We start from the raw sequence: 13129 nt of genomic DNA, 5'->3' as shown, positions 1-13129 counted from the left end.
TGCCTCCCTTGCAGCCATGTCTCAGCTAAAGCACCTCATCCCCACCCATCACCCATTTAACACGGCACCACTCAAACCCCGGAACCTCTGGATGCCTCACCCTGCACTGATGTTTTTCGTGCCATTGACCCCTTTCTTCTGTACTAGACACTTAATTACTGTTTACTGACTGCTGCCCTATTAGGACATAAACTTGAAGAGGTCAGGGATGCATCCCAAACACCTACACCACCTCCCTGCCCGTGTAGACGTAAGCACTGATGACCTTGTGTCCAGACTGTCATATCTGGACCACCACAGACAAGCCCAGAACCCACAGCCACCAATGTCACGGCATTCCCAGGAGACTGGGACATCAGACTGACCAATGACCTCAGTACCCCCTCTGCATAATCATGCAGCAGCTGGGAAAAGGCTGTGGGTCTAATTCATGCCCTGAATCACAATGGACAAGAGAGGAAAATTACATACTTCTTGGAGAACAGACCCAGAGCAGCCAAGGCCTGGCATCTCTCTGCGCAGGGGCGCACGTGACTCCCGAGGGTGAGGCCGACAGCCACGCCCTACTCCCGTCCAGCTCTGGTTGCCACGTGGACTGTCTTCTCCCTTCAGCGCCTTTGGGGAAAGAAGATGCTAGAAATGACAAAATATTAGGATCCACAAGAAGGAAAAAGTGGCCTAGCCTTCACATGCTTTCCATTTGCTTTTGTTCAAGGTGGCGGTGGAGGCAAAAACACATACTTTTAGTCACTGCCTTAATCTGAGTCTTAAATAGAGCATCAGGAGACAAAGCAAGATTTTACTGAGAAAAAGTGAATTTTTAATTATCTTGTGAATCTACTTAGAAAAACACACAAGCAATGTTCACAACTATAAATTTAAACCTTTTGCACTAAAAAAAAAAAAAACACGAAACATCAAACACAAAACCACAGGCATGAACTGTAAACCTGTATTAATTATCAACTAGTCTTAAAAGTTAATTCTTAGTCGTAATTCAATATTTTCCTCCTTGGCAATTTTAATGTTTTAGCACCAAATAATCTCCCACAGAGGTACTCATAAAAGCTCTGGTTGCCAGTGTAAGGAGATGCTTCTGCAGCACTACGCACACGCACACCGCCCACACTCACACCCGCAGACAGGAGGCCCGTGCAAACGGGCGTCACACGCTGACTTCAGGGCAATGGAAAGAAGACAGAGGGCACACGGGTCACACGTCTTTAATGTAGTGCATTCGTAGAAAAAAGGCCAGCTCTCTCTCCCAGGCGTGCGCTCGTCCTTATACTTTAATGTCATGATTTAGAAGATGCAGACGTTATTGCCTAAATATTATTCTATACATTTCCATCAGTGTTCAGGAAAACACTTTAAACTGCTACTTAATTTACACCATAATTACGGGGTTACAGCTTTAGCTCATTGGCAATTTTGGAAGCGATGTTTTTGAAAGCTATGGACGTCCCTGATATCCGCTTAAACCGGACCCCGTTCAGAGACAGTCTTGGCAGCTTGCACACCTCCATCTCCCACTGCACGAGGTTCTCCGCGTGCCCATCGCCGTGGACACAGAAGAGTAAGAAGCGCTCTCTCTGCTCATAGTCGCAGTTATTGGCATCCAGCACTTTGCGGATTTCCCGCATCATGTCATTGGGATCCATGGAACTAGTGGTTTTCATGCTCCAGGTGAAGCGCAGGGAACGAGGTTTTGCTTCTTTGTTTTCCTCCTTTTGCTCAGCAGACACGTTGCGACTGAAATGCACAGTGGCAGGTTTATTCTTAATGGCACAGGAAACCCCACCTTCTCTACTCTAGCTAGCTCAATGCAGCGTAATAAACGACTCCTGGGTCATTCCTGCAGAGGCTCACCGTTGGTAATCAGTTCCTTCTCTAAGAAGCATTCATCTATCCATTCTCCCACCACATCATAAGCCAAGACACAAAAAATCTACCTGGCTGAAAAACCTTCACCAGTCATCTGGTGAAAATTAAGAAAATAATTTGTTAAACAGAATCCTTGGGAGTCAGGCAAGGTAGAGAGCGATCTGAGCACATCTCCAAGAGCCCAGCCCTTGTCATCCAGGCTGGCTGCAGGCAGCAAGGCCCACCACAGCCCTTCACAGGCCCAGCTCGGGGAGGTGGCGTTAGCACGCCAGCCTCCAGTTCTGCCCCACCTGGCTGCTTCTCCTACCGGTTTTTAAAAATTCATCATAACCTCCACTCTCACTGTTGTTCAGGATAATCAGTGACGACGGACTTTAAAGTCACTTTCCCCGTAAATGGCCGCAGCTGCTGAACAGAGCCGGGTGGCAGGTGGGCCACTCTCTCAGATCCCTACAAAAACCTTAGCGCTTTTCCTTCTATTCTGTTCATTTAAACTTCTCAAACCTCACAGTTAAAAATAACTCTTACTACTGAAACAGGGAAGTGGCATGTTGAGACTTCTCTGCTGCTGAGCACTAAAATGACTGGTCTGAACGCAGACCGTACACACTCACAGAGCGCAGACTGCGGTCCCAGGCGCGGCCCTCTGAGGAACTCCAACAGGCACCTACCGGGTCTGCTCTGCAGCATTCCATCATTACTGCCAGGAGCTGCTACTCACAGCCTCCTGTGTGTTTCTGGAGGTCTCAATTAGGACGGTGAATACCTAACACTCTAGATCATTAAAACCTCCCAGTGTATATATGTTAATACACTCAATCCTTTGGCAAATTCATCGGCGCTAAGGGTGGGCCATGGGTTTTACTATGTACGTAGCTCTCCCTGTCATCCACCTGCTAGCAGAATACGCAGTTTGGTTCACATCTACCAAAACTGTTTGAAAGCTTCCTAAGTATAAAGTGCTGTTAAATATGACATAGGTTATTTTAAAAAAGCAAACGCACTCAGAGCCGGGGTCCGGGGAAGACACTAAACCCCAGGGCCACAGCCGGAGCACAGGTGAAGCGCAGGTGGTCTGTTCGGGTCACAGAGAGGTGGAGCCCGCCTCACGGGAGGACTGAGAGAGAAGGGACGAGGGCAGGGGTGGGGAGCAGCGACTGAGGAGAGCTATGAAAAGCCCAGGGGCTTTCAACAACATGATGGAGGCGGCTTAAGCCTGCCTGCTGAGCAGAGGAAATCTAACGAAGGCAAGGAGGTACAGAAGCGCAGAATGTGTACCGAGCCCCTGATCCTCAGCACACCAGGAGGAAGGCTCTGTCCCTCCGCCTCCGACTGTGGCTGGAAACAAACTCGGGGCAGCTAGACCTGCTCCAGGCCAGGCTGGAGTTGCCTCCTGGCTCTTGCCCCAAACTTCTGCTCAGCTGAGGTGGTTGTGTGTGGGGGAACCTGGAGCTGCTGAGACCACACAGGACCTCATATGGACATGCTCGATCAGGCGAGGGGGCCATTGCAGGCTTTTATTCAGGGAAGTCATATGACCAGAGTTGTGCCTCAGGAAGACAGTAGATGCACTAACAAGGACCTGAAACAGCACGATGGTGACCGGTATAAAAAAGGGCCCACATGGAAGAAATCTAGAGTCCTGAGCCCATCTGGTCACTCTCTCCACAGCCAAATCCATGCAGTGACAGCTAAACAAAACTTTTTGCTTTTAGCAAAACACTCAACCACATAATCATTCTTTTTTCATGTTTTTGGCCCCACTGCATGGCTTGTGGGATCTTAGTTCCCCGAGCAGGGACTGAATTCAGGCTCTTGGCAGTGAAAGTTCAGAGTCCTAACCACTGACCTCCTGGGAATGCCCCACATAATCATTTTACATATATATTAAAAAAAAAGACATTTAATTTGAAAAGTGAAAATTCTCCTAGGGAACTCCCTGGAGGTCCAGTGGTTAGGACTCGGTACTTTTACTGCTGGGGCCAGGGTTGGAGTTCAATCCCTGTTCTGGGAACTCAGATCCCACAAGACACGTTGCAAGGCCAAAAAAGAAAAGAAAAGAAAGACATTCTCCTAAATATTCTGCTTTCCTTCCTTGAGACTAGCACTAGACCAGGAGTCTTCACATGTCAACAGTGCTGCTATAGACTCCCAGACCTCAGGAGAGCGCAGGCAGGAGGAATGGTACTTTTAACACCCAAACACTTGGCATGAACCTGGATGGGGACAGGCGGTGTGCAGGCGGCGGCGGCGGCACCGTAGCGCCCTCGCGTGGCCGCCGAGCGCCAGCAGCACACACGCTTCCTGACCATAGACTGCTGTCCGCCCTAAGCAACCCCACGTGGAGCAAGGATATGACGCAGAATGTTCGAAAAGTGTTGCCTCTGCCACAGAAATGAAGTAAATACCTATAAAATATTTTAAGTAAAAATCATTTCCCTCACCTGGAGCCCTCATATCTCCCGTTCCTCTCATATTCAGTTGGAAGCCTCAATGAATAGAATGCAGAAGCACAGAGAAGTGGGAAAGAGAAAAGAAATCTTACACACCAGTACACGACCAACCCAAATATAAAGACATTATAAAACGAACCCAAAGCACTTTCTGGTCACCTGTTGAGCTCATTACAACTCGTACTCTTGCAGGTGTGACTCAGCCAAAAACCATCCGTGTGCCCACGAAGGCCGTGCAGGAGGCAGGCCGCACATCTGCTTCATACACGACAGGTATTCCTGCCCAGTTCTGGAATCTGTGCACGTGCACGGCTTTCGACTGGAGTTATTCTGACTTTTTAATCACTCCCCAAAGTATGTGCTTAGTCACTCAGTCGTGTCCGACTCTTTGTGACCCTATGAACAGTAGCCCACCAGGCTCCTCTGTCCATGGGATTCTCCAGGCAAGAGTACTGGAGTGGGTTGCCATTTCCATCTCCAGCCCCTAAGTACAGTGGGTTTCCAATTAAATCATCACAGAGTGGAAAGAAGGAAGGAAGAAGGCACTCTTCCTGTGGTTTCTGACAAAGAGCTCCCGTGAATAAAGCCTCTCTGTGACCCACTTATGGCATCGCAGGTAAACCCATGGCCTGGCCTCTGGGGAGCTGAGAGGCGTGGGCACGACAAGGCTGCAGTGGCCACTTTCCCCTGAAGGGCGTGTGTCCTGAGAGTGTGAGCAATGCCCCTGGTCTCTTGACTGTCACATCACAAAATATCTACCTAATAAGAGTAATATTTACTACAGTAAGATATACTTTCTTCAGCGGTTGGTGGAAAGTGCCTTTTAGATACAATACTATTTACTTTTCAACTCTTAGCCTTTCCCAAATGCAATCCTCCATGAAATTAAAAAAGAAAACAAAAACAAAAACACAATTACCACTTACCTTTTGCATGCCTGGGGCTAATCATTAATTGCATATTGTTACTGAACATCTCATTCTTCAAACAGAAGCATGCTAAGTGTTATTAGTATGAAGACAGAATTATTTGGAGGCTAAACAATTCTACCAAAGGAAGAAAATGCACAGAGCATGCGTAGGCCTCTTGTTACATGGGTGCAACAGTCCCTTTTAAGATGCCTGACAGAGTTAATCTCTTTCTCTCCAATTTCCTTTCAAAGAAATAAGTATTTAGTTCTCAGCAGAAAGTTTAGTTTTCAACAGGGCTACAAAGCCAAACCTGATGTTAATTGCAGGAGCCATTTCGGGGTGAGGATTGAAAAAAAAATGTGTATATATAAATCCTACCTTTTGATAAACCTGAATGACATGTTTCTAAAAGAAATTAAGCCAAAAAAAAAAATTAACAAAAATGACTTGCATAAGTTAAATAGTTATTACAGATAAAATAAAACCAGCAAGTAAAACAGGGCTCCTCTCCTACCCAGTGAACAATGAAAACAGTGACATCTGATGAAAAAGTAAAATTATCACAAATAACTATGTGTCTTTTAAATAGAAATGTAAAAAAATCTGTACTAATAAGAAAAAATTTAGCAGTAAATATTGACAGTATCTACAGTTAAATTTTTTAAGGTTCTTCAGATGGGTACACCTTAAGATAATAAAATTCAACATCTTGTATTAAAGAAAAGCCATTTTCAATGTACTAGAAATAATATTTTTTAAAAAATAATATTTCTCAATATATCTTTGAACAAAAAAATATCACCTTATACAGAAACATTAAAAATTTCATTATAAAATGTTTATCCATGAAGAGAATCAATACTTATTACAGTGGCTCGATATAAATCACTTTTTAAGGAGAGGAAAAAAAAAGTCATTGGAGATTTTTTTTTTCCCTTCCAGTTTTGATATAATTGACATACAGCACTGTAATACGTTCCTGGGAGTTTAAAATGAAGTAGACTTTTTAAAGCTTTTATACCAAAATGATAGAAAAATAAATGACAACATTGGGAGTTTCATTTTTAAGTAATACATTGAAAGAGCTCTATTTAAAAGAACTGACTCTGCTTATTAAAAAATTTAAGGAAATGTTTAGGCTGTACTGAACTGAATTTGACAAAAGAAACTTCCAACTATGGCTCAGGCCTGTGTGATGACATGATAAGCATTCCTGGGTGAGTGCGTCCTGGGCTTGTCAAACTACTGACACTTCTGAATCTCAGTTCTGTGACAGCACAGAAGTACCCATGAGTATTTTGCTGAGTGACTGAATTAACAGTTTTCTTTTTGTTCTTTTATTTTTCTCTAATTTGGGATGACTTTGGCACGGCTTCAGATACCTACCAATTTGAAAAGTATATAACTACTGGAGATAAGCACCATTTACTCCATACTCAGATCAAGAGTAGTACACCTTGGAATACACACAGTAGGAAAGATGCCTGTGAAAATTGATTAAAAGGTCTTTAAGACCTATTTTCATTTCCAATTTTCCTACCTGAGAAAAGTTAAGGGGACTGCTCAGGAGTCACAGGACTGACGTTAACTTGTCCTCTCACAAATTCCTTGAGGGATAAACAGGATGATGCCTCGGGAGCACGCGGACGACCCAGGAGCGCAGGGCCCATGCGCGTCACCCAGGCTGTCCCGCCTGCAGAGGACGGGCTCTCTAAAGCGCTCACACTATCCAGCGCACAGCCAGGGGTAGAGGGCGAGCTCGGACACCAGTCCTTGTTCTGCCACGTCCCGGCAGGTCTCCCCTGCGGCATTCAAGTGCCAACACCTGAGCCTTCTGGGCATTAGCTTTGATCAGCACCATTACTAGGGGACGCTAAGAAGATGCTGCTGAAGCAGCAAGGACTCTGACTGCCTTTAAGAATGAACTGACGACAACAGAAGCACAGCACCACGGGAGGCTACAGGACTGCGTGCAAACTAACAGAGAGAGGACTTCCTGAAAAAACCTGGGGGAAGACGACCCTCTCTAGAGTATTTTTAACGAGGAGCCCCAGCCTTCAATTTCAATTCAAATACATAAAATAAACAATTAGGAACACTATGTAGCGGGGATCAAGGGCCCCTCCGGGAACCATGGGCCTGACTCAGCACTCTTCTCCCACAGGATCTTGAAGCCGTGCCTTATTCTCTCTGAATCTTACCTCCAGTTTCTTCTATAAAACTGGGATAATGTGCACTCCACAGGGTAGACTGTGGAGATTCAATGTGTGTGTGAGGGAGAATGTATGTATGCATACATAGCTATATAAAACAAGTATCTCCATATGGATAAATGTACAGACATCTATTTGTTAGCACACAGTAAGCATTTGATGTATTGTGGCTGATATTACTTTTATCAGTGATAGAATTCAGAAGACAAAAGAAAAAGAACACAAAGGAGACAAATAAATGCAAGGATTTTAATGATGTCCAAGGCTTTATTTAAAGAGCCCATCTGAGACCAAAGCCTAAGGACACAAAGCTGCTCATCCTGTGACTGGAGCTTAGACAGACCTGACTGCCACACCCCGCCTCCGCGCTCGGGGACCAGAAGGCAAAATACCAGTTGATACTAAACAGCCTAGCCTCCAAGGAATGAGCTGAGGCACAGGGAGGCTTGGGATAGCCCCTGGAATGACCCTGAAAGGAGGCAATGCATTATTCTGGGGTCATCAGACTCTCCTTGGGTTGAACTCATTGTCTCTCCTGTGGTCACAAATGGGTGACCTGAATCTGGCAAGGCCCCTTGGACCACTCTGCTCTTTAGCCCATCCTGGAATGGGAGGTCTCAGCAAAACGGCTAAGAAGAGAATAGGAGGGTAGACCAGAAACTTTTTACTCCTCTGATCTCTAGTCAATTGCTAGTGGGTATGAGAAGTCCTCCTTAATTTGGTATTCAACATCCTGACAATGAAGAGATAATCTGGGGAAAGACAGCTTAATGTGACTTGTCTGAATTATTTTTTATTTTTGATGTGGACCATTTTTAAAGTCTTTACTGAATTTGTTACTATGTTTTTTGTCTCACAATTTGTGTTTTTGGCCCTGAGGCATGTGGGGTCTTAGTTCCCCAACCAGGGATTGACCTCTCACCCCCTGCATTGGAAGGTAAAGTCTTAATCACTGGACTGGCAGGGAAGTCCCGTTTTGTCTAAGTTTTAGATGGTTGATTTAAAATAACATTACTGGAGGCATTAAGGAGACTGCCAAGTGATGCCCAGCTTACAGTTAAGTAACACAGATGGAATGGAACAGATCAGCAGGATAATGCACCACAGGGAGTGCAGAGAAATGAGGAGGAGTGAGGAGGGCATCTATCATTCCAGACTCTGGGAAGGCCCCATCACTGTCCTGTGAGGGTCTCTAAGAGGCACATCTGCAGAACACCTGGAGAAGAGACTACTGCACAGAGAGGCTCAAGTACAAAGAACTTCCTCCAGTACCCCGGAACTGCAGGGGCCTGGAGGCTTCCTGCGAGTGGTCCTGGCTAAAGGTGCCTTCACTTACTTGCTAACAGTGTACAGTGGTACCTTGTCTCTTTCCTCTGGTAGCAGCCAATGTTTCTAGGCTTAGCAACCTCTAGACTAGATTCTGCAAGTAAAGTACCTTAGAGATTTCCCAAGGCCCCAGCTGACAGTCAACTGGACAAACAAAAGATTTTATACATCACCAGATACTAGCTTCTTCCTGGGAATAAAGCAGGGATTTTATCTCCAAAACTATACAATGTAAGAATGCTATCTGTTCTCATTATACCTTAGGCCGACAGAGAGAAGAATGTCAAGATTTAAGCTGCAAGAAACGCAGTGCTCCTCCATGACACTGGCATGAAACGAGAGGAGAGGCACCATGTCTACGGGTGGTCACACCACACAGTCCTCCTCAGTGGCAGCCTGCAGGGCACCCGCCGCTGCACAACACCACACCTGGGGTCTTGCTAAATGCAGTGCACACGCCATGTGGAGAAGTGTATGACTAACAGAAATGGTAATTAAGGAACAACAATTTCCCAAGCGCTAGAGAACTTTCCGTGTTGTGAAAGGACTCGGGGCTCTATAATTTCTCTTCTAAAAGGTTTCAGAAGTACAGAATGAGATATACAAACCAGACAAATGTGAGCTAAAGACAGAATGAAAAGCATCTGTGCAGTGGCTTCACATAATGGGGGGTAAACACTTCTCCTTTTGCCCTTATGTTTGCTCCAACCAACCAGCACCACCTGGCACTTACCTCCTTGTGAGTTTGGAAGTTAATTTACTAAAAAGATTAGTGGAGCCTCGGCTTCGAGTCTGCGACAACGGTGTGGCTTCATGGGACAGGCTGGGTGAGGCAGGTGGGCCATTGTACGTGGCAGTGCGCCGCTCCCGGGGCTGACCATGGAAAGTGCTACGGCTGGCAGTGCCTCTTGGGAATCGGGTTCGATCTGGGGTGGTGGTGCTGCTAATACTGTGTGTTGAAGCAACTGGAGCTCTCTGGTCAGGAACAGTGCTAGGAGATCAGCAAATGACAGATTCTTAGAGCTTCGTTCACAAAATCCTGGCTTTGTGGCAAACATGGCACACAAACACTTATAGTCATGATATACCTTTGATATAGAGTAGAGATAACCAGTATATAAATCCAGATCCAAGGGGTATTTTATAGGACTTAAGAGCAAAAGGTAAGTTGAACGGCAAAGGGCACCAAAGGAATAGTACACAGTGAAACAACACCTTATGGAGCTGAAGGGAACGATACACACATATTTTCAAGGACAAGATTAATGCGAGGAAATTCTAGAACAGAGAACAGCTAACTCAAGCTTCTTTTCCTTTGCTTCCCTCTCAAATTGCTTACATGCAGAGAACCCTGCCAATACAAAAAAAAACAAAGGCTATGCAGGTGAAACTGAAGAATAGGCAACTAAAAAGTTTCGGAAGCACAAAAATGGCATAAGTATTGTAAAATTCCACATGCTGAAAGCAACTTGGAGAGAAAGGGGAATTTCTTACATCCTTTATAGTATGAAGAGGCATGAAGATACAAAGATGACCAGGGACACCATGAGACAGGATGCGCTGAACTAAAACCACACACAGGAAGGACACTTTGTGGACAACTGGAACAAAACCTTAGACTATAATATCCACAGCACAAAATTAAGAAGCAGTGGGTACACATTAGTTTCACAAGGAATGTGCATTTTTCTTACATAGCCTTGAAGTTATCTCCTTCACTGTCTATTGGAGGTAACATCATCTTGGGGTGCCCAGAGGCTGACATGGACATCGACTTCTGATGTCTCAGCCGACAGGTGGAAGATGTCTTACAAACAGAGGCAGGGCTAGCTGCGTAAGCGAACATTTCTGTCAGGCTGGGAGGGGGTTTGGGTTCAGGCAGAGGCAGAAACAACAGTATGATGGACCAGTGACAAAAAGAGCAACCTGTTGTTCAAAGCACATTACCTTCCTCCCCAAACCATCTCATTTCTGTCAAAGAACAAAAATCTCTTAAACTCGTTTTGGGGATTCTGGAGTAATTGCTAATCTGTATCTGCTTTTTAAAAATGAGTAATTTTTAAAAGTTTATTAGCTTTAAAGAAAAGAAAGTAACACTGTACATGTTTGAATATTTATGTGAGAGTGATGAAGATCTCCGAGCTATGTGTAAAATAAAGCTTATCTCCATTCAAATCAAAGCGAATATTTAATATGTACGCTGCGCTCTCAACCTGTTCCCAAAGCACAGTGGCATACATTAAATGGACTAGAAAAACTACGGCTGTAGTAGTAACTAGTTGTACTTATCAAAGTATCCTATGTTATCAAACCATCCCTACTCAAAGCACACTGACTTCTTTATAAAAAACGATCACAATTCTTAAGAGGTCAACAAAGCCCCCTTTTTTCAAGGTGGGAAGACTAATAAGAGCAAATTAACCGTTTACAGACAGAGAAAGAGAGACACAGTGACCACACACCTGCACAGCTAGCTACAGGACACAGCGACCTAGGGCTTTTCTCATTCTTAATGCCAGCTCAGCCATCATGTCCGTGGAATTTCAAAGGGAGCAGTTAAGGACAATCAGGGATTTAGAATTCTGACCATACTCTTTCAGCGTCTCTCTGCAGAAATCCTCTCAAAGCCTGAAACCTAGAAACCATCAGGTTTTTTCCTTCACGCCTGACATACAGAGCAGCTGGGTCACCCTGTTGGTGTCACAACTCCTCACAGCACTTCACTGGGCCCCACACCTCCACACCCAAGGGTCTCTGGGCAGAACTTCATCTCTCTTCCAAGCCCAGACCTCAGCCACCTGTCTTCATTGTTCTCCAAAGTCACACTTTCCAGTCGGTCCACCATACAGCTGTGAACTTCCTAAAACACACACCTGACTTCGTCCTTGTCGCTTGTCTGCTTTTAACCTTGCAAAAGCACACGGCATCTTCAGGATAAAGTTCAGACTCCTCACCCTGGTACCCGAGCCGCATCCTCAGGCGCCCGTCTGGCTGCACCCCTGGCACCTCTTCAGGCTTGACCTTCCACTGTCACTTCCCGGAAATTGACTTTCTGGCCCATCTGATGACCTGCCGTCTCTTGGTCATGCATCAGGTCAAAGAACTTTTGCAGGAGCTAGTCTCTGTGTCTGGAGAGCTGACATCTTTCTCTTTTCATCAGAATTTCACCTCCGAGGTTACCCCCGCCGTGAAGGCGTCACCAGTGCCCTCTCTCACCCGCAGTCACCCCTTTCCCTCTGTGTGTGCAGTGACGGCACCTGCTACGCACGCCCCACTGTGCTGCAGTGGCCCCTGTCTGCTTGTGTGCTCTGGAAACACGGCCTGCAGCCTCAATGGGACCCCACACTGTACGTGCAAGACTATGTGGACAGTTACTTTGCGGTCAGCAGTATGCCTCAGATAGAGCAGGTGCTTAAGAATATTCAATAACTGAAAAGGCACGTTAATGAGGTGAGCCACTGGAATTCCAGAAGTCCCAATATGAAGGAGCTAGGTCTGTATAATAAACTACTCAAGAAGATCTGCTTGCCCCTCTATCTTTGACAATCCTGCCCTCTGACTTGGGTGAGTGTGACTTTAATACAGTCACAGAACTGTACAATCACCTTATAAAGATAAAAATGGATTCACTTTTTTGTTTCTGACATTTTTTTTTTTCCTTTGGCAGCTGAATTCTGTTTTGGGAGAAATAGGCTCTTGGTCTCCATCTCCCCATGTCGCTGACTCCCCGCTGGATTTTCCCACTATCCTGGCCAGTGACAGATTTAGAGATGGGCAGGCCACAGCGAAACCAACACCGCCCCGGGGCTTCTGCTTGAGCAGAGCTGAGTGTGGGACATCAAGGCTGATGTCACTGAGCCCACCAAGGAACTCCTGCAGAAGCAGCAGAATTAGGAGACAAACCCTGACTCTATCCCTGGACTTTTTCAGTTACAAGAATTCACAGATGCCCTTTAATTTAAATTTGTTTGGACTGATTTTCTGTCACCCCAACATAGAGTCTTAAATGATTCAACTATTTGAAGAAAGGCTTTGTTGTCTTCAATATGCACATACAGACATACGTACACATAGACACATACACTTTTACTTTACTAAGTTACAGATAAATAACTTTACCAGCTGAGCCACCAGGGAAGTCCTACAGATAAATGCAACTGTCCTTTGTGCTCTATTTTCTGTTCAGAGCAGGTCAAGGATCAACATGCTTTCTTCCCCTGCCCAGCAGCTGACATTCTCTTGCCCAAATTAGGACCTAGGATTACTAAGTGCATTAAAAAAAAGCAGGGGAAGAAGAGGCGGTAGGGGTTACCTGGCATGTTCCCTGGAGAATATATAAATG

General features: G+C 45.3%; 1 protein-coding gene across 7 annotated transcripts in view; it reads right to left on the bottom strand.

The window, feature by feature from the left end:
• Positions 1-797: 797 nt before the first annotated feature.
• The window catches only part of MARK3 (microtubule affinity regulating kinase 3), a 103393-nt gene continuing 91061 nt past the window's right edge, over positions 798-13129 (bottom strand). For 2 of the 7 annotated variants that reach the window (XM_061159498.1, XM_061159495.1), the window contains exons 15-18: positions 9521-9778; positions 5627-5653; positions 4329-4373; positions 798-1752 (exon numbers count right to left, since the gene is read on the bottom strand). In XM_061159498.1, the coding sequence (XP_061015481.1) occupies positions 1407-1752; positions 4329-4373; positions 5627-5653; positions 9521-9778 (676 nt within the window). In that variant the 3' untranslated portion in view covers positions 798-1406. Of the gene's footprint in view, positions 1753-4328; positions 4374-5626; positions 5654-9520; positions 9779-10481; positions 10644-13129 lie in introns of all 7 variants that reach the window. The other 5 variants (XM_061159499.1, XM_061159500.1, XM_061159501.1 and 2 more) reach the window with 4 other exon arrangements.

The sequence above is a fragment of the Dama dama genome, chromosome 13 (genome assembly GCF_033118175.1).
Source record: "Dama dama isolate Ldn47 chromosome 13, ASM3311817v1, whole genome shotgun sequence".
Lineage (NCBI taxonomy): Eukaryota > Metazoa > Chordata > Mammalia > Artiodactyla > Cervidae > Dama > Dama dama.
The sequence above is the reverse complement of the archived record's forward strand: the minus strand, read 5'-3'. Positions and strand labels throughout refer to the sequence as shown.